At 36.7% G+C, this 18,283-nt stretch overlaps 1 protein-coding gene across 2 annotated transcripts in view; it reads right to left on the bottom strand.

Annotated features, from left to right (window-relative positions):
• The window catches only part of LOC121354808 (utrophin-like), a 256,297-nt gene that overhangs the window by 202,321 nt on the left and 35,693 nt on the right, over positions 1 to 18,283 (bottom strand). For both annotated transcript variants that reach the window (XM_041469722.1, XM_041469723.1), the window contains exons 23-31: positions 17,156 to 17,284; positions 16,843 to 17,013; positions 16,176 to 16,325; positions 14,925 to 15,062; positions 13,962 to 14,114; positions 7,458 to 7,649; positions 5,781 to 5,953; positions 1,563 to 1,713; positions 67 to 242 (exon numbers count right to left, since the gene is read on the bottom strand). In XM_041469722.1, the coding sequence (XP_041325656.1) occupies positions 67 to 242; positions 1,563 to 1,713; positions 5,781 to 5,953; positions 7,458 to 7,649; positions 13,962 to 14,114; positions 14,925 to 15,062; positions 16,176 to 16,325; positions 16,843 to 17,013; positions 17,156 to 17,284 (1,433 nt within the window). The remainder of the gene's footprint in view (positions 1 to 66; positions 243 to 1,562; positions 1,714 to 5,780; positions 5,954 to 7,457; positions 7,650 to 13,961; positions 14,115 to 14,924; positions 15,063 to 16,175; positions 16,326 to 16,842; positions 17,014 to 17,155; positions 17,285 to 18,283) is intronic.

The following is an 18,283-nucleotide window of genomic DNA, read 5'->3' as shown; positions in this document are numbered from 1 at the left end:
GTCTACTCAATTAATTTCTCCTTATTGCATCTGTTCAGACATCCAAATTTTTGATTAACTTATTACCTCTGTTGTCTATCCATGACCTCTGTTGTGATTGCTTTCCAGCGTCTATTCAATCCTGCCAGTTTCTCCTGTAAGAAGCTCCCATCTGTAGCAGACAGTTTCTGTATGATCCCTTCCCCAGTTCTGTTCAATGCCGAAATACTGGTCTGATGGCTAGTGACTCCCTCCTCAAGTTCCTGTCACAAACATAAAAGCCACACAGAATTTTATTACTGACCTGAAGTGACTTTGATCTGGCTCATGATATGCCGAATGAATCCTGGGTGCATATTATTTTACAACAAGAGGCACTTAAAACCATCTTACTTAGAAATGGATGCTGTTGACAAAGTTATTAATGTTCTTTTACTGAATGTAATTCAAATTTCTAGGTGTCATGAGAAGACAGTGATACAGAAGAGGCTATGAATACTACAAAGAATCACAAGAATTCATTTAAGCCACCAGCGCTAAAATCTACACTCATCTTTGATTCCTTTTCTTTTCATGTAGAGCATTTCCTAGTGGTTCTAACAGATGGTTTGACTTTTAACCATGTCTTTTCATAATCTGTACCCCAAATATTTCTTTACTTTCAGAATATTTTAGCTAGTATAATTATGGCAGTGCTGCCATGGTCCCAGACACCATGGAAAATTCATGAAGCTAAAGAAAATCAGATGTCAGGATTAAATCTTCAAACATTCCTAATGACTACAAAAGTTTTACACTGTTAGCAAAAATTTCTTTGCAACTTGATTAGAAATAAGATGATTCAATAAAGAGAACTGAAATGCCCTAGAAGAAAACTTCAAGGAGCAACAAGGATAAAATGGAAGATGTGTCTTAGATTTCTTTCACAACACACATCTGACACTTGGATAACTAATACTCTCAAAAGAAAAAAAAAAAATCTGATCCTTAAAGTTATGCTTTCTTCTTCTTATTTAAAAGGAAGTAAACAAAAAAAAAAAAAACATCAGGGAACTAAATTCCAGAACCAAAATCTGAAAAAAAATTAAACGTAAGACCCCTGTATTTGGAATCTTCTCTTTTTCTAGATTGTTTATACAAGGCAGTATCTCCAAAAGACATTTGTTTAAATAAAAAATTTGCTAAGTTATAAATGACCTTTATTGGTGTCCATTTTTTAAAAAATTATGAGTCAAAAGTAAATGAAATAATATACTGGATTTTTTGTCTGATTCACATATTTTTGAAGCTGTAACAAAACTTATAAACTGAAAAATTATGCCAACATTTGAATTATCAAATTATCTCAAACCAATCCATGCTAAGAGTGATCATATAACCCCATCCTGTAAGTAGGAGTTGAGTTCTTCCCCAAGAATAAATTTTTAACTGCAGTCAAAATAGAAATGTTAAGAGTTACTGCTTTTTGAAGTGCAATTGCACAGCCTCTCTGCAAATCCATATGTCTATCTATAAACTTACAATTTTAGATGAAAATTGAGGCTGTTTCCAGCTTGCTCATTTTCTGCCCCAATCCCACATACCTGCTGATGCAGCCCAGCTGCCTGCAGCTCCAGGCTGCCATCTGGCCCATGCGCATCGGCCAGTAACACTTCAGCCTCCGCTATCCAGTGCGAGAGATCGTTGAGATCGCAGTGGAACTGCCTCCACGCCTCAATCGCTCTATCAAAGCAACTGGGGGAAAACAAAGCATTGAAAAATTACCCAAAATAGCAGTTAGAAGGCTAGGAATCCCACTCCAGTGAGTAGAAATTTGCCTTGCAGAACAGAAAGAATAGCACACAGCCTGGTTAACCAAGTCCTGGTACTGAAGGCTTCCTGGCACGGTGGCAGCTGGTGAAAGCCAACAGCACAGACTGTTATTAACTTCCAGCTGAAGGAAGAAAGGGCAGTCCTCAGCAAACTTGTTCTATCACTTAAAAAATAAAGATTGATTAGCTACATCAAATTGGTCTGCAGAACCCTTTCCTCCTTTATCATGAAACAATTCAGCTATTAGACAGTGTGAAATATGAAATATGATTAATTACTCACTGTTTTTTTTTCTCCTTCATAAGGAGAAAATGGGGTGCTGGTGCCTAGAATTTATTAAGTGAAGGTGATTTTGATTATATAGATTATATATTTGATTATATAGTATTACCAGTGAGCACTCATAAGTAGGTCTTATAGAATTTAATCACACAATAATTTACCAGATACTTCATTGTCATCATCTTTGCAGCCTCAAATAATGTGTTGCTTAATTTGAAGGGCAACATGTTCTTGCATGGAACAGACAGAACAACCACAGTGAGAAATCTGTTTTTTAATAAAATGAGAGTTCTGTTATGTTAACAAGACAACAAAGCGAGAGCATGAGAAAAACATGTCAGAAAGGAATGGAGTGGCTTGTTTTCTATTTGCTGATTATTAACTACTCCAAACTAATAAAAACAGTCATCTCTAAAGACCTAAGAGGCCAAGACTACTGTTAATCAGAGGACCTCTATTTTGACTGAGGAGCTATGTCATTTGCAGCCCATTATTGCAAACAATTGCAAACAATTGCAAATGATTGCAACAGTAAAGACTCCAGGGTTATTGCACATATATAGATACAATCTGAAATTAGCACCATAACAAAGATATCTAAAACCAAACTTTAAAGAGCTACCATTGCAAGTGTTTTTTCATTATTTAAAGTCAACAATCCCAGAGTTCTTAGTGAGATTAATTTCATCAAAATTAAAATTCCTTTTACAAAATATCAATATTTCTTGATATCTACAGGGCTTATTTGTTGTTATTATTATTAGCCAAGTAACAAGTCTTAAAAATAAGTCTTAACAAGTCTTAAAAAAGAAGTCTTAAAAATTTAAGACTTAAGTCTTAAAAATCTCCATTTTATTTTTTCTAACCTTCTCTCTTAGTTCTACCATTTCAGTTTCAGGACATACCTTGATTTAATACCCCAGATCAACCTGCACACTGACCCCAAATCTCAATGTTCCTTTATTTCTCATATACATTTCAGTCTAAGCATATTGTCTCATGAGTGTAACTCATTCCACATTTAATGAAAAGATACATTCTAAGCACTTAAAATAGATTAAAAGAAGGTTTTATAGGCTTCCTTAAAAATTACAGTTTTTGAGGGAGTTTTGGCCACATGACTTTTTCAGAATACAAACTTTTAAAACTTCAGAGAACACTGAGATACAAAGTTTTAACTTGTGCCATTTCTGATGTGAGACTACAACTCCATCAGTATTTTAAGCAATGAGCAAAGTTTCACTCCAGTTTTGAGTCAGATGCATGTGCTGCTGCTTCCCAACAGACTGCTCATCTGAAAGTTAAAGCACCAAATTCCTGTGACTATTGCACCAAAACTTAGCTATCATTTGCCTCCTCTGCAGGAATCCACTGTTTCCAAACCACATCTCATTCCCAAGTCATCAACACTTGGAGAAAACCCACAGCAAAATGAGCAGACCTAGAAAACCAGCACAATTACGAACAGTCCAAAACATTAAGTCTATATATACACATACAAAACACACACATTTTACTCTACACATTCAAATGCAAATATAGTCAGCTGGATTCGGGTGACTACTTAGAAGCTTTGCTAAGTTGATTTAAACTTGTTTTTGGCTTCATCAGAGCATTTACCAAAGGTTTAACTACTTAGCTGATATTCAATCACAAAATCTTTACTACCCCTGAAAACGAAACCCATTTTTTTGCCAGAGGCTTCAGATGCTGCTTTGTCTAATTTTGTCAAAATTTCCACCCACTCCAGAAACAGAAAAAAGCCAAAGATGATTAAGGAGATAGTCATCCAGCTTATACTTAGTGCAACACTGGGAAAAGCAAGATTAAACTTGACTAAGAATTCTTCTTTGTAACAGAAAGGGTTTAAAAATACTAATGCCATTTTCATATTGCAATTAATAATGTCTTCAGTGATTAAAGAGCACGCCTCTATTAAAATTGCAGCATTTCATATATTCAAGAAGCTATATATCATTTATCTAAAGTAGTAGTCCAGTAGTCCCTTTTTGTATGAAAATGAAACCCAATATTATTCTCATTAATATGCAGATCTTTACAAACTTTATGAAGGTCAAGATTAATTTGTATCAGCAAAGTGACTGAAGAGACAATCTGTTGCTTTTTTCCACTTCTTCATAAACATTGAACTAACTCTTTGACTCACCTTATTCAATAAGAAGACTAGGTTTCTGGTTAGCCCTGGCTACTTAATCAAAGCAAATTTGAGTAGTAAATTCAATTGTACTCATACTTACAAAATGTTAACATTAGTTAAAGTTTTTCAAGTTACAAGTGGAAAAAAAGGCATAACTAAAGCTTAGTACATACAATATCTAGGAGGACAATAAAATAGCTGCAGGCATATAAATATGGATGGGCATCAGATTCAGGAGCAGCTGTCTCCAAATTGAGCAGGTGACCACGAGCACCCAGCAAGAGCACAAAGTTCTACATAGCTGGCATCACTGTTTTCTAAATTAAGAACCCACAGTGAAACAACTTGCCTGCCGAGTTATTAGAATCTTGATCCTTCACTCATCCAGGGGCCCAGAATTTCTGGAAGTCTCTATTTAGATGATACCACCAACTGATTTTTATGTCCCTACACATTTATCAGTGCTCTGAGAAAGAGTTGGAAACATCTTCTTATATAATACACACTCTTCCTAGAATCATCTCTTCAAAATACACTACCACATGAGTTTGGTATCAGATTTCTGGTGCTACAAAACAAGTAAACATGGTAAGGCATACTTTATGCTCTACCAAACTTCTGCATCATTCATTACCTTACATCATCATTAAAAAGGAAATACTGTAAAAGCAAATGAACTACAGTGTAAGCCTTTGCATTTAATTTTAAATTTCATTAAATAATTTTCAGTCATTAAGGGGTTTTTTGCATAGCAGCAATCTCCGTGTGCACTGCTGCTCGCAGTGTGAGCACCTTCAGCTTAGTGGTAACTTTCCGAACATGTACTTTGACACTTTTACAAATTCAAATTTAAAATACTCCTCTAAAACACTTTCCCAAGAATCACTAAGTGGTATTGAGTTTGTTTTCAAAGACTTAAAACTGATTCAGATAATGTAAAAAGTTTAATGTCTCTTCTGTAAGGGGTGGGGAGAAATCAAACTTTTTGCCCAAGTGAAATTACACCTATTTGTGGCAAGGAAATTAGAAATATGTATTTCTTAAGCACTTATTTTAGTATTCTCTTGTTTTCCTAACAACAAAGTTTTCTAATCATGTTGTCTCTCATCTTCAAGTACTTAAAACAAAAATTATTGACAACTGTCATAGGTGCTGTATTTTAAAGACCCCATTCTTTCAAACTGCATCCTTCCTTCAAAGAACAAAAAAAAAAAAATCAGCCTTGAATTCTTCACTAAAAGATGTCCTACTCAAAATTATTCTTCTAGAACTTTGCTTTGTGATGCCTTTACAAAACCAAAATTTTATGTTCTATAAACAAGACCTTCTATTTCAGAAACAATGACCCTCATAAAAGCAGCCAAACTTCAATTTCCGTGTTAACAGTTTCAAAATTCAATAATTCTGGAAATTATTTTGTAATACCAACAAATAAAAGCTGATAACTCCCAAACTCATCATCATTAAGGTACATTTGAAAAACACTTATATAAACATGTACATAAAGTATTTATCACACGGCCACAGAGACCAATCATGCTTGACTTACCACTTACGATCATTGTACATTCTATTAATTCTGTCCCATTCTGCATTCAGCTGCGTTAGTGCATCTCCTATTTGTATTGCCTCAGGTCCAGATGCTTCCAATATAACATCAGGCTGCTTTTCATGTATTACTGCAATTTGATCCCCAAGTTTATCCAAAATATCTTTTATGTTCTGCAAGTACAGTAATGGCACAAGCCATTAGTATAGTCAACACCAGCAGGAAATAAAAGAAAAATACCAAAACACAATATTTTCAAAATTCTTTTCCAAAAATCAGCATCTACAGTAAGACCATGACCACCAGTAATAGCAATAACATTTACAGTTTAAATCAGTTTTAGCAAATGAACTGAATAGATCTTCATACCCTTTAAGCCTGTGTCCTTTTCAGGTATTTATGAAAAGGATGTAATAATTCATATATATCTAATTTGTTCCTAAGGTAAAGGGCACATACTTCTCAAAACAACACTAGCTTCACTATCGAACAAATCTGCCCATGTCACTATACATACTCTTTCCTCATGTATAAAATGGACCGCAAAATGCAACTTCACCATGCTTCATGTAACCTCCCATATGCACAGAACTGCAAAAGCATAAGGCTGCATAAAGGTTTCACATTTAAATGACAGTTAAAGTAATCAATTTCAAATACCACTGAACTATGATGTGAAAATTCCTTTAAACCAGATACTGTTGTAAGACTGCCTTGGTATTCGGAAGACAAACAGTCCATGCAGACAGTGGAATTTACTTATCTTTTGAATTTAAAACAGTAATGCTTCTAAAAATTCTATGCTCTGCTATTTGCTTTTTCTGAAAACATCCTTAGACTATACCAAAACTTAAAATCAGATGAGACACCTGCACCAAAATGAAGTATTTTAATCCTGTTTAAACATAACCACTCCTAATTGCACTCCAGGCAGCACAGAAGCAGAGTAAGCAGGGGTAAGAGAATTTCATCAACAAAACAAAGGCTGCCCCCTTTGTCAAAGGCTGGCACCATTCCCATATTTGCTTTTATAAAATAACATGAGAAATGGAAGCACGTACACAGCAGAAAGAAAAGCAAGTCAGAAAAGTGGACTGGAATTTGCAAAGCTTTTAAGGACCTACATAGCAGCTGCAGAAACAGCTAATCTAGCTCTTGGTGAGAGGCAGAGCCTGACTACACCTCAGATATGACACATGGACCCTGCTATGATTCCCAATCCAGAGAGGTACACCTACGCTGCACCATGCCATGTGTAATTCCCAATTCCAATTGATGTTTTCTAAGGGAATCTGTTTCACACTCTTTTATATGCTAAGAATTAACCAGGGCTCAGACTTCTCCACACTCAGCTCATATTTGACAGCAGGATTCAGTATTTTCAAGCATAATTTCTTCATCTCCTTTTGAAAAAGGCGAAGTCCTCAACAATTTCCTCACTATAAATCACACAGGTAAATCCACTGGCTGACAATAAGTTTTCATGCTGCTACACTTTGTATCCAGATTATGCATAGAAAAAAAATTAGCTAACAGAACTGTCATTTCTTAGTTTTCAGTGCATATTGATCCTGTATATACCAAGCACAACCATAAATGTAGTAATAGAGTTGTTAAGGTGGTGGCCTTTCTTCTGCTGGTCCCTTCTCCACTCTGAATATAATGCTTAGGCAGTACCTTCAGTGCATCTTCCTGAGCTGAAAAATCCTCATAGATGCCAGTATTCAGCTCTGGTGCATTCAGCAACAGTTCAACATCAGCCATGGCCAGCAAAACTTTGTTGATTTCAACCAAGTACTCAGCTGAAAAAGGCAAGGTCCTAACTCCTGTAGCAAATTGGCCTTTTAACTTCTGCTGGACAGGGATTGCCTGAAAACATGAAAATTCATTTTATCATTCAAGCAACAATCAATTTTATGAAAAGATCCTAAATCAATAAACTATACTCAAAATAATTACTTTTCTATATTAGTAAAGAAAACAAAGGACTTCCTAGCAAGATTACATGAATTCAGAAAGCTGCAGGTCCTGCACAGAACAGCTTATTTATTTTAAAAGTTAGAAAACCGTTTATATCATGCCTCAAAATGACTCTGTATTATTCTTGATTAAAACTCCAAGCAATGGGAAAGGTAACTGTTTCTCTTAACTTGATCCTTACCATTTTCTGAAATAACACTTCTTGATTGAGCCTGTATCTAGTGTCACAATCCACTCTGCTTCCTTCATCACCAACATACCAATTCAGTGAAACACTTATTTCCCATCCATATTGTTTTCAATATGCATTCCCACCCACATTTTCTAACAATTTTTAAAAATAAATTAGTGCCCCACCAGTGCTCCAATATTTTGCAGCAATAAAAGACAGTAACTCCTCCAGAGCCTGAAAATTGTTTTCTGCTCTGGCTGCAAGACTGGCTATCTAGTCAAGTACCATGTTAGCAGATAAGAGAGTAACAACAGTCATTTAATGCAGCTTTTTCTTGGGTCACTAATAGTGGGCTGGATCTGAAACCATGGGAAGATTGCTACAGGAAACTATCTGTCTGCCATACCTGGCAAAAAATTAGCAGATGCAGGTGAAGCAGACTGACAAAAAACATTTTTAGCAGAAAATGTTTCTTGTCAAACAGGATTCTGTTACCATCTCTGAAAACAGCCTAGTTCTTTCAAATTATCAAATAAAAGAAAGCCCACTTCCAAATATTGAAGAACTCAAGCAACTTTAAATCACCATGTTGCACTTGGTGAGTGAGTCAAGCAAGACAGAGACACAGGCCAGTGGGATTTACTAACAGCTAAGAACACTCTAAAGAGTGAAGAATAAATGTATGCTCACAGCAATTTCAGCTGGTGAATTTTACTTTGCAATTTGTCTAGGCTGGGTACACACATGAAAATCTCTAGCACAGCTGACAACAAATAAAATAGTAAAGTCCCACTAACCAAGTGGCTTGCAAACACCTGTCTGTATCTTCCTTCTTCACATGTTTCTGAGAATTTCAAATATGTCACTCAAATTAACAGGAACATAACATAACCAGCACATGTAGTGCAAATGAAGCAAGGACTGCAGCAGAAAATATATGTTCACATATTCACAATTCAGGACTTCACACGCATTAAATATTCCTAAGAATTTTCTTTGTTTTGTGTTGGTTTGGGTTGTTTTGTTTGTGAAGCAGACAGTCATCCTGTTCTAAAACTGGGGACACGGCTTTGCTTCCACAAGACCTTTACCAACAGATACAATTTGCTCTTAGTCATTCATTGCATACCATTTGCATATTCATTGCAAAGAAACAGCATGCAAGGGCATAGCAGCACAAGTCTAGCAAAAACAAGAATTACAGAAAAGCATCACAAACTACTCAGTACTGCTTTTGATTCAGTACAGCAAGCAAGCACCACAGTTAAAAATAAGGCTTACTCCATAAGCTTTAGCTACAAACTCAGCATCTTGGTCCCTGATGCTCCCCAAATGCATTTTCTTGAGGCTCTGCATATATTTTATCAGCTTCCATGAATGAAATTCAGAGCAAAAGCCAAAGGCTTAGACAGTGGTATGGTTTCCTGTGGAAGGAGAGGGCCCCAGTTCCTAAGAAATCAGTCTGTGCAACTCAATGTTTTCCCTAACAGTATGAAACATGTCAAGCTAAGAAAAAACACCAGGATGCCTTCTACAGCACAGCCATCTGCAACATCTTCCCAAGGTGTTTTCTGTAGCTCCCAATCATTTCAGAAGTCCCATTCTCACACAGGTGACAAGATTCAGAATCAAGACTTCACACACATGAATCAGTCACTGGGCTTTACTGTTTCCACTCCCCACACACTGCTTTGTCTCTCATTAGAAAAATCTTGCACACGATTTAAAATAGCACGTGTTGGCATGCAGCAAACTCATTCTGTACTTGTGCATTTAAATGTTCTGAAAGTTTCTGCTTTCCCAGTAACACTATCCTGGGCCAAATTACTCTCTTCTGCTAAGCAGTGAATTCTTCCTAATGCTGCTGCTCCAGAGTATACCTCCTTGCTAATCTCCTCCAGCTGCCTCATATCACTGAGATGATGCTTCCTCCTCTCACTACCCTCGCTCTTAAAGGTGAACATATGTAAGTGCCATAAACACATTAGTGCTTCAGTACAGCAGAGTTTTAATTGTTCAGCTATTCTCTACCTTGCACTGCAGACTGGAAGCTTCTATAATGCAGCATAATATGCTAAAAAATAGAAGTGGAGTTTTATGCAACTCTCTCACAGTTACCTGATAAATACCTAAATTACACAGAAGTTGGTTTTGGTTGCTTGACTCTGGGTTTTTTTAATGAAAAAAAAAAAAAAAAACACACAAGTAAGCAACTGTTTCACATAATCTGAATGGTTTAGGTTGGAAAGGGACCTTAAAGATCATCTCATTACAGCCCCTCTGCCATGGGCAGGGACAACTTCCACTACATCAGGTTGCACAAAGCCTCATCAAACCCACACTACAACACTTCCAGGGATACAGAATCCACAGCTTCTCTGGGGAACCTGCTCCTGTGCCTCATCACCCACACAGTGAAGAATTTCTTCCTAATGTCTAATCTAAACCTACCCTTTAACAGATTAAATCCATTGCCCCTTGTTTTATTCCTCCATGCCTTTGTAAAAAGTCCCCTCCAGCTTTCCTGTAGCTCTTTTCCCCAGAGCTCTCCCTTCTCCAGGTTAAAAGACCTCTGTCTGTCTTTACAGGAGCAGTGCTTCAGTCCTCCCACAATTTTTCTTAGAGCATACACAAATAAAATTCAATCTGTGGTTATTTAAGAGGAAATCTGACTGGATAACTTAATAGTCCTTTTCTACTTTAATTTCAGTGTTGATAGAGCACGCTTAATAAATTTGCACTCTTTAAATATTAGCAAAAACAAAGGATTGGAGGAATAAGGAGAATACTTGGTTATTACTGAACATTCTATAAATAAGGCTACTCAATAAGAATGGCTAAAAATGCTTTTAACTTGGAGGTCAAATAAAAATTTATTTCCTCCTATACTCAGCATACAGTTTAACCTGCAATTCAGAATTCAGTTTCAGAATTTTTTTTCCATCTCTCCTTTTACACTTAAATATATTTTGAAACAAAATCTACCAATAATTTGACTCAATAAGATTTTCTAACTTGCTTCCAAGTGGATTTTGGAAACTACTCCGCTAGACATTGACATGAAATTAAATCATTTACCTCCTTGGATGTTTAGCTATATAAACCAGTTTTTAAATCTGAAGATATTTCAGAGCCAGTTTTCTAAAAAAAAGGTTTCCCAAAGCTCATATCTACTTAATTAAAGCAATCAGCAAACATATTTAAGTAATATTTAAGTTCATATTTAAGTAATCCAGAGACTTTCCTATAAAAAGTATACTAGAAAAACAAATACATTTTCTTTATTACAGAAATAATACTTCGTTTTATAGGGAAAAAAATGCACTGTTCTTGCAATTGAATATTCACTGCAGTTGCAAAATTACCAATATTTTCCATCTGCAAAATTACCATTTTCGTTTAAAACAACTTCCTAAAACCTAGACAAATCTCTTAGGAATTTAGGCAATTAATTACCTCTGCAATTTAAGGTTTCATTCTTTCCTTTCTCTCATTTTGAACAAAGGCACAGTAGTCCAATTTAAATGAATACGACAGCACTGCTAGAAAAGGACCTCTAGGAGATGCAGATTTCCAGTACAGGCTTTTCTTGCTAATGGAACTGTGGCAAAACAAGCCTTACTCAAAAGTACCTACGATGCAGAAGGGTTACCAACATTTCAAAGATATTTTAACTCCATAATCCCTAAAAGCATAAATGATGAGGAATATTTATGATCCAGCTACTTTCAGCAAATCAATATATAGATATGACCTTCAGGCACCATAAATAAGTCCTCTCCTCCACACTTGCTTACAAAAGCATAAATAATGTATTTCATAAAAGCACAATTGAAGTCTACTCCCCAGCTCAGCAGCTGAAATCTTCCTTTCCCTCCCTGTTTTGCTGACATCAAACAGTAGTTTGTCTTTCTCTGCTCACTGCAGTTTCCTTACATCAAGGTGAGCGCTTAAGCCACCTGCAACCCAGCAGGCCAAGAATTCATTTAGTGCTTCTCAGTCCTAGGCTACAATGAGCAACAAGCACTGCAATTTTCAAGTCTGGTGGCTCCAAGAAAATTCTGGAGCAACAGTGATTATCTAAAATAATGATATTTGGGGAGAATATTTCTCCCTTTAGCAATGTTATGGTCTCATACCATTTTCAGTGTTCAAGATTGAGTAGTAGAGCCAGTGAAAGTACAAGCCATAAAAGTAAAATAAAGCCACTTGAGACAAGCTGCCTTAGCACTCAAATATCAGAAATTCACAGGCACACAAAGCAAAAGCAGCAGTTGGAATTTCCAAGTTTCACACCAGTAATGAAAACTTCTGTGGTCCTTTTCTGACAGTCTAGCTGACCTGAGCAAGCAGAATGTTTCTCCATCAACAGCCTATTTTAATTGCTACGGTAATCCATATTGACATGAAATTCTGCATTCAGGAACCAGATTCACCTATCCAGGAATGGATCTAGCAGTAGCAGGGATTAGCTGCAGTATATTCCTTTAAGAAATGGGCTTTACAGGAAACAAAGTACCTTCCTTAGAGAAGCTCAGTCAAGCTGTAGTGTTATCAACAGTGACAAGGAGACCCCATCTAAGGCATGACTGGCCTGGCCCCATTAGCAAAGAGCCATGCAGGTGCACCATTTTTCCATTTGTCCAGTAATTTATTCATTCAATGCATCTGATGGTCAAACAGAAAAACTGAATAATGTTGTTTTACTTTAAATACACATGGATCCCCATTCCCTTCAAAAAAATTCCATGGCATCAGTCAGGTCCCCAGGCTTATGCCACCAGAAGAGATTAATGGAGACCCAACAGAGCAGTCAGACGTCAGACTCTTCTACAGACCCTGGCCCTCTTTGCTGCCCAGCTCTTCATGGGAACTTTATAATGTGAAATGATGATCTAAAAGACCATCAAAAGATGATCTAAAAGTTGGTACCGAATGGACTGTGTGACAAAGGACAGCAGACATCTATCACCTGCAGCTGAAGCCACACAGCACACAGCTGTGAACAAAGAGTACCACATCATGATTTTATGCTGAGAGTCTCACAGGGAGCCAGCGCGTGTTACCCATGCTTCCGAGTTTATTGGTTCTGGGTTAAAAAGTTACAAAGCAGTCAAAAAGATTGGTAGATGTCAATTATGAACACTTATATAAAGAAATTTATAAGTCCTTGACAGATGGACCCAGCCCTCAAGCTTGTTGAAGACATTACTTACTGCTTCACAAGGTTCTTCACTGTTATTGCCTAAAATATTAATGTAATTACCACAAAAACAAGTGTTTTTAAGGATGGAGAGGAGAAATAAAAGAGATTTAAAAAACACCAACAAAAAAATATCCACAAAGCCACAACAAAAGCAATCAAAAAATTCTGTGTCTTCAACAATTAAGACATACAACTTTCTGGGCAGTAAATTTTATCAGACCCTGACATCATATCAGTTGCAAAGTTGTTTGTCAAGACCCATGCACAAATTATTAGAAATACTTCAACCTTTGTGTGTTTTATTAATAAACATTGGGTACAGTAATATCCATTACACAAGTGCAGTTATCCCTCTCTAAGCACTTGAGGCAGGAAAAGACAGCAGAGTAGTTACAATACCCTGACCACAGGATGCAGAGGCACTGGATTTAAACCTCAAACAAGGCTTTTATCATACCTACACCAAACTGATAATAAATCTGGCTGTTTGAGGTAAGAGTTACTAAAAAGGGTTAAGTGCAATCCTCATGGATCAAGACTGGCAAGACAAACTTCTCTGAATCAGGCCCACTGCCCAGATCACAGTCTAAGATTAGTGTCTGAAGGACGAGATCTTTTGGACCTATGATGACTATGTAGAAATCCCAAACTAGCATATGTTGATAATTTCCTAACAAAAAATGAATGCTATCATTTTGAAACACTTCTTTCCACAGAGGTGTCCAAAGAAGATTACTAGACTAGATTAAACTCTAGTGTATGAATCTCCAAAGTTCATACACACCATTAACTGTTTGTTCTAAGAAACGGAAGCCTCATTTACCTGTAGTTTTTGTTCATCCTCCACACCTTGCAGCCCTGACAGACGGTCCTCAGCCTCATTCAGCCACTTCATTAGACTATCATGTTCCTTCTTATACTGGGAAAATACTGGAGAGAGTTCCACCGCCTGCCTCCTTTGAAATGACCTGCACTCCTACAATCCAGTGCATTAGGAAAATATGGTATAAAAAGAGGGAAGTAGTGAAGAGAACAGGTCTTATTTATTTGAAAAACAAAAACACTTGAGGGATTCATTTGAAGGAGCAAATTCCAAAATATGCACTACTAGTAATTTATTTTTGTAATAGCTATATTCTCTTTATCTGCATAGACATGTAATCAAAGCCTGCCTGACAGTCTTGCCCTGCACCTTTGAACTACACCTCAGCTTGCCAACTCTGGCATGATTCAAACAGGTGAGCTAAAAGGAGCATCCTTGTTCTGGACAAACCCATTTTCAAAACAGTGCAAGCACCACAACATGTTGCAGACACTACTAATACCCTCTATAGCAAGGAAGAGGAATTTGGGAGCAGGCTCAGTCACAGAAAGGGCTTATGCTGAGAGGCTGGCATGTTTGTGTACATGTGTATATGCAGTCACTATTCACACAGCCTGGTGGTGGAGATAAACCTCTGTTCAAGGGCCAGCAAAGACAGGTGAAGCAAATGCCTAACTCAATGCACCCATCTATATGGTTTGATACACAGGGTGGCCCTCTGTGAAGCTGCGGAAAGGACTTTAAAAATCAAAACCGCTCCCCCAAAACCTAGAAGTGGGAAAATTCATATTTTGGAATTGCAAAGATTCAGAGACTCAGACTGTGTGCACATACATTTAACTCTTTCCCAGAGAATTGCATATGCTGAAAGAGTCATAAGTTATAAAATATGGATTACAGATTGTAAGTGGGATACCAAAGGGAAAATTGATAAATGAACTGTAGTAACTACCATAACCTTACCTGCAAACTGTTGTACTTTTTCTGCAGAAGCAACAACTGTAGGCGGATCTTCTCTCTCCTATGCTCCTCCATAGGCTGCTGGAGCAATTGCCCTCCTCTCTGTAAAACCTCTTCAATCTGAGCTCTTTCTTGATCCAGCTAAAATTACACAAATCTCTATTATCTACAGAAATTAATTTTAGAAATATTAGCTGCTCAGATATTAACAGCAATTGTACCAAACTTTTGTCTTATAGTCCAAATGGGAGCCAAACAAATTCAAGCAGAGATTCTCCTCAACAACTACCAAATCATAAAATCCAACTTTCCATAAACTTCATAAAGAGATGTACTGAAAGAAATTTAATGAGCCACCAGTATGCATTCACATCACCAGGGTATTATGACTTCAGCTCCATTTCTATTCTAGACATTCCTTGACAATAATAAGTAAGCTCAGAGCAGAACAGCACAAAAATAAAAATTCAATAAATATAAAAATAGTATAAAAGGAAGGCTATGTTCTATAACAATAGGCCCTTCTACAGAAATCATTTAAATTTGTGTTCTCTAATATAAATGGCATTTTCCATAGACTTATATCCAGCTTTCCAGCTCAGTTTAGAGTACCTGAGCTGCTTAAAAAGAAGGCAGATAGAGTGGCCTGACAGGAATTTACCTGATTTTGTAGGCAACAAGGCCATAGTGGACAAGATGCTAACAAAACTATGGCACTTTTATATGGGTGAATAACAGAATCTAGATAAGAATCTAGAAAATATATTTTGTTCAAAGCTTTTATTTGGACTTCCATGATAGAGCCACATGACAAGACTCTTATTTGCACCTTACCTCAAACATCCTCTGACCTGGCCTATGCACTGTGATTCATTTTATCATACCAGTTTAAATTTGAACCTCATTCAAACATCATTCAAATACAGGAGGGATTTCTTACAAAGAACTACTTTGAGTAGGAGACAGAAGATAGATAAACAAAAATCACAGTTCACTAGTTGTATTCTATAAAATTGTGATGAAAATACCAACTCAAGTATGATTAGTTACACTCAGCCCAGCAGCCAAGAGGCAATAGCTATGGGAAAAGTATTGGAAAATTGTGGAGGGTATCCAACAATCTAATAGTTCCCTTCCTTTTCTACCCTTAAGACATTTCATCAGAATTCCCCCTTAAAGTCTGGAGCAATGGAACATGGGGACAAAATGGGATGTTATTTATTTAATTATTTATTTTTTACATTGCTCACAAACCTTTTCATCTTCCCCATTCAACTCCAGGTGCTTTTCCACAACTTTTAACATATTCTGTATGTCACTCTCAAATTTGTCCAGGTCTAGAAAAGCCACTCTAGCTTCACGGGGCTCTGACATGGCAGGAAGTCGTTCTTGTCCAATAAGCATCTGCAAAGCAAAATAAAACCTTGGTCAAGCTGAACATTTAGTCTGAGCTGTCCCATACAATCCCCCATGAACAGGTATATCAGTCTGCAGGACTATTAGATATCAGCATAAATAAAAAATTTGAGTTATATGATCTGAGAGATAGCTTGAACACACTTGGTAGTTATTACCAAGTTTCTACATTTAAACTCATTTTAGTTCTCAAAATAAATGAAACATCTCCCACCACATTAGCTTATGGTATTGTTTTGTAGCTCACAAATATGTACGGCAATATATCCAATTTTCTGAACAGTTGTTTCTAAGTTTTCCCATGAAACACAAGTCATCACCTGCTACTCAGGTAAAAAAAGCAGCTGGTCTAAAAATCAGTCTATTTTTCACATACAAATACCTACACTTAAAAGAGAACTCAAAAGCAACAAAGTGCTGCTCTAATAAACAGTGACCTATCCACTACAGCCAGTTGCCATCTTCTTGACCTCCCAAGCAAGTTCCGGGGCTCATTCATCCTCACCTTGGCACTTTTGATGTGCTGAGAGACCTTCTCAAAATTACGGTTGAGTTCTGCCAGTTTGGGTTCAACAAGTTCCCGGCACGACACGCCCCGACCGTTCATTAAGATGACAGCCTGGTCACGGACGTTATCCACTCGGAGACTGACATCATCTAGCTCAGATGTTAAACGCTAAGAAGTGAAACAAAATGAAAATGGTCATCTCCTAGGCAAGGAGAAAGACATATAAAAATAAACAGGAAGCAAATCTGACATCATTCAGAATCCATGAGTTGACTGCTAATATTTTGACAGATCACTCAACATTTCCTACCTTCACAGTTTCCTCCTTTTGGCTAGCTGATTTCTTCTCAATTTCATCCAATAAGGCTTCAGCCTGATACAACCAAGTACTTATGTGGGCAACATTTTCATCAAAAATTTCCAGCTGGCCCTGATGATTCTAGAAAAAGATGAAAAAATTTATGAATATGAGAAACTTGTAAAAATCCAACAAAAAAATCCCCATGACAACAACAAAAAACCCCACAAACTCAAAAAACCATCAAATAAATCAATCCTGCCAAAATCTTATGAGTAGAAATGGGATTGAAAAAATAGTGTTATAGACACACTTTGGAATGAAACACTGAAAATTAGACCATACCTTTGATCTTCAATAGTATTTACAAAAACTCAATTTTCATTCTAGACCCTTTGATAATCTAATGTCTAACTCACAGAAAGGGAAATAGAAGTAGCGGAGGTAGTTTGTCCAGTTAAAGATAGACAATGTATTACAACAACCAAAAACTCCACAATTTTTTCTATCAGCACTAGCAGGTACAAGTATCCACTGTGTGTGGTTCTTTGGGGTTTTTTTTAGTTGGAAAGGATTATGCCAAATTTACAGATTACAGCAATCAAATTTTGTTAGTTTACTGATTGCATTAAAATATTCCTTCATCTTAAGAAAAGTAACAAAATTGTAGACCTCTTAATTAGGTCTGTTTTCACATGCAGTCAGATATTGCAACATTAGGTGCCCCAGACTGATGTAATGTTATTCTGTGTATCAGATTCAGAGAAGTAATAATCTGTTTAAGCCTTTCACCAAAACAAAAAGGTAGATAAGATCTGCTCGTTTAGAATAACAAAACAAAGGGAGGAGAGAAAAGAGAGAAGGCCTATGATTGTGCTTTATACTGTTAAATTGTTCTTTTGCTACATGGAGCTATAAATTTCTTGATGTTGATATAGAGAGCATAGAAAATACTTGTAACCAGATATGAACATAATCTAGAAGCATTTAGTTGTGGATCATCCTTACAGCATTTACACATAAAGGTAAACTACCTGACTAATCCTAACATGGAATTGGATTACAAAACTACACTATCACCTTCAACAGGCAATGGACAGGAGGCACAGGGCTCACCATCCATGTATACAGTAAAGTTCC

The sequence above is a fragment of the Pyrgilauda ruficollis genome, unplaced genomic scaffold (genome assembly GCF_017590135.1).
Source record: "Pyrgilauda ruficollis isolate IOZ18807 unplaced genomic scaffold, ASM1759013v1 scaffold24, whole genome shotgun sequence".
In the NCBI taxonomy this organism is placed as follows: domain Eukaryota; kingdom Metazoa; phylum Chordata; class Aves; order Passeriformes; family Passeridae; genus Pyrgilauda; species Pyrgilauda ruficollis.
This window is presented reverse-complemented; position numbering and strand designations above follow the sequence as displayed.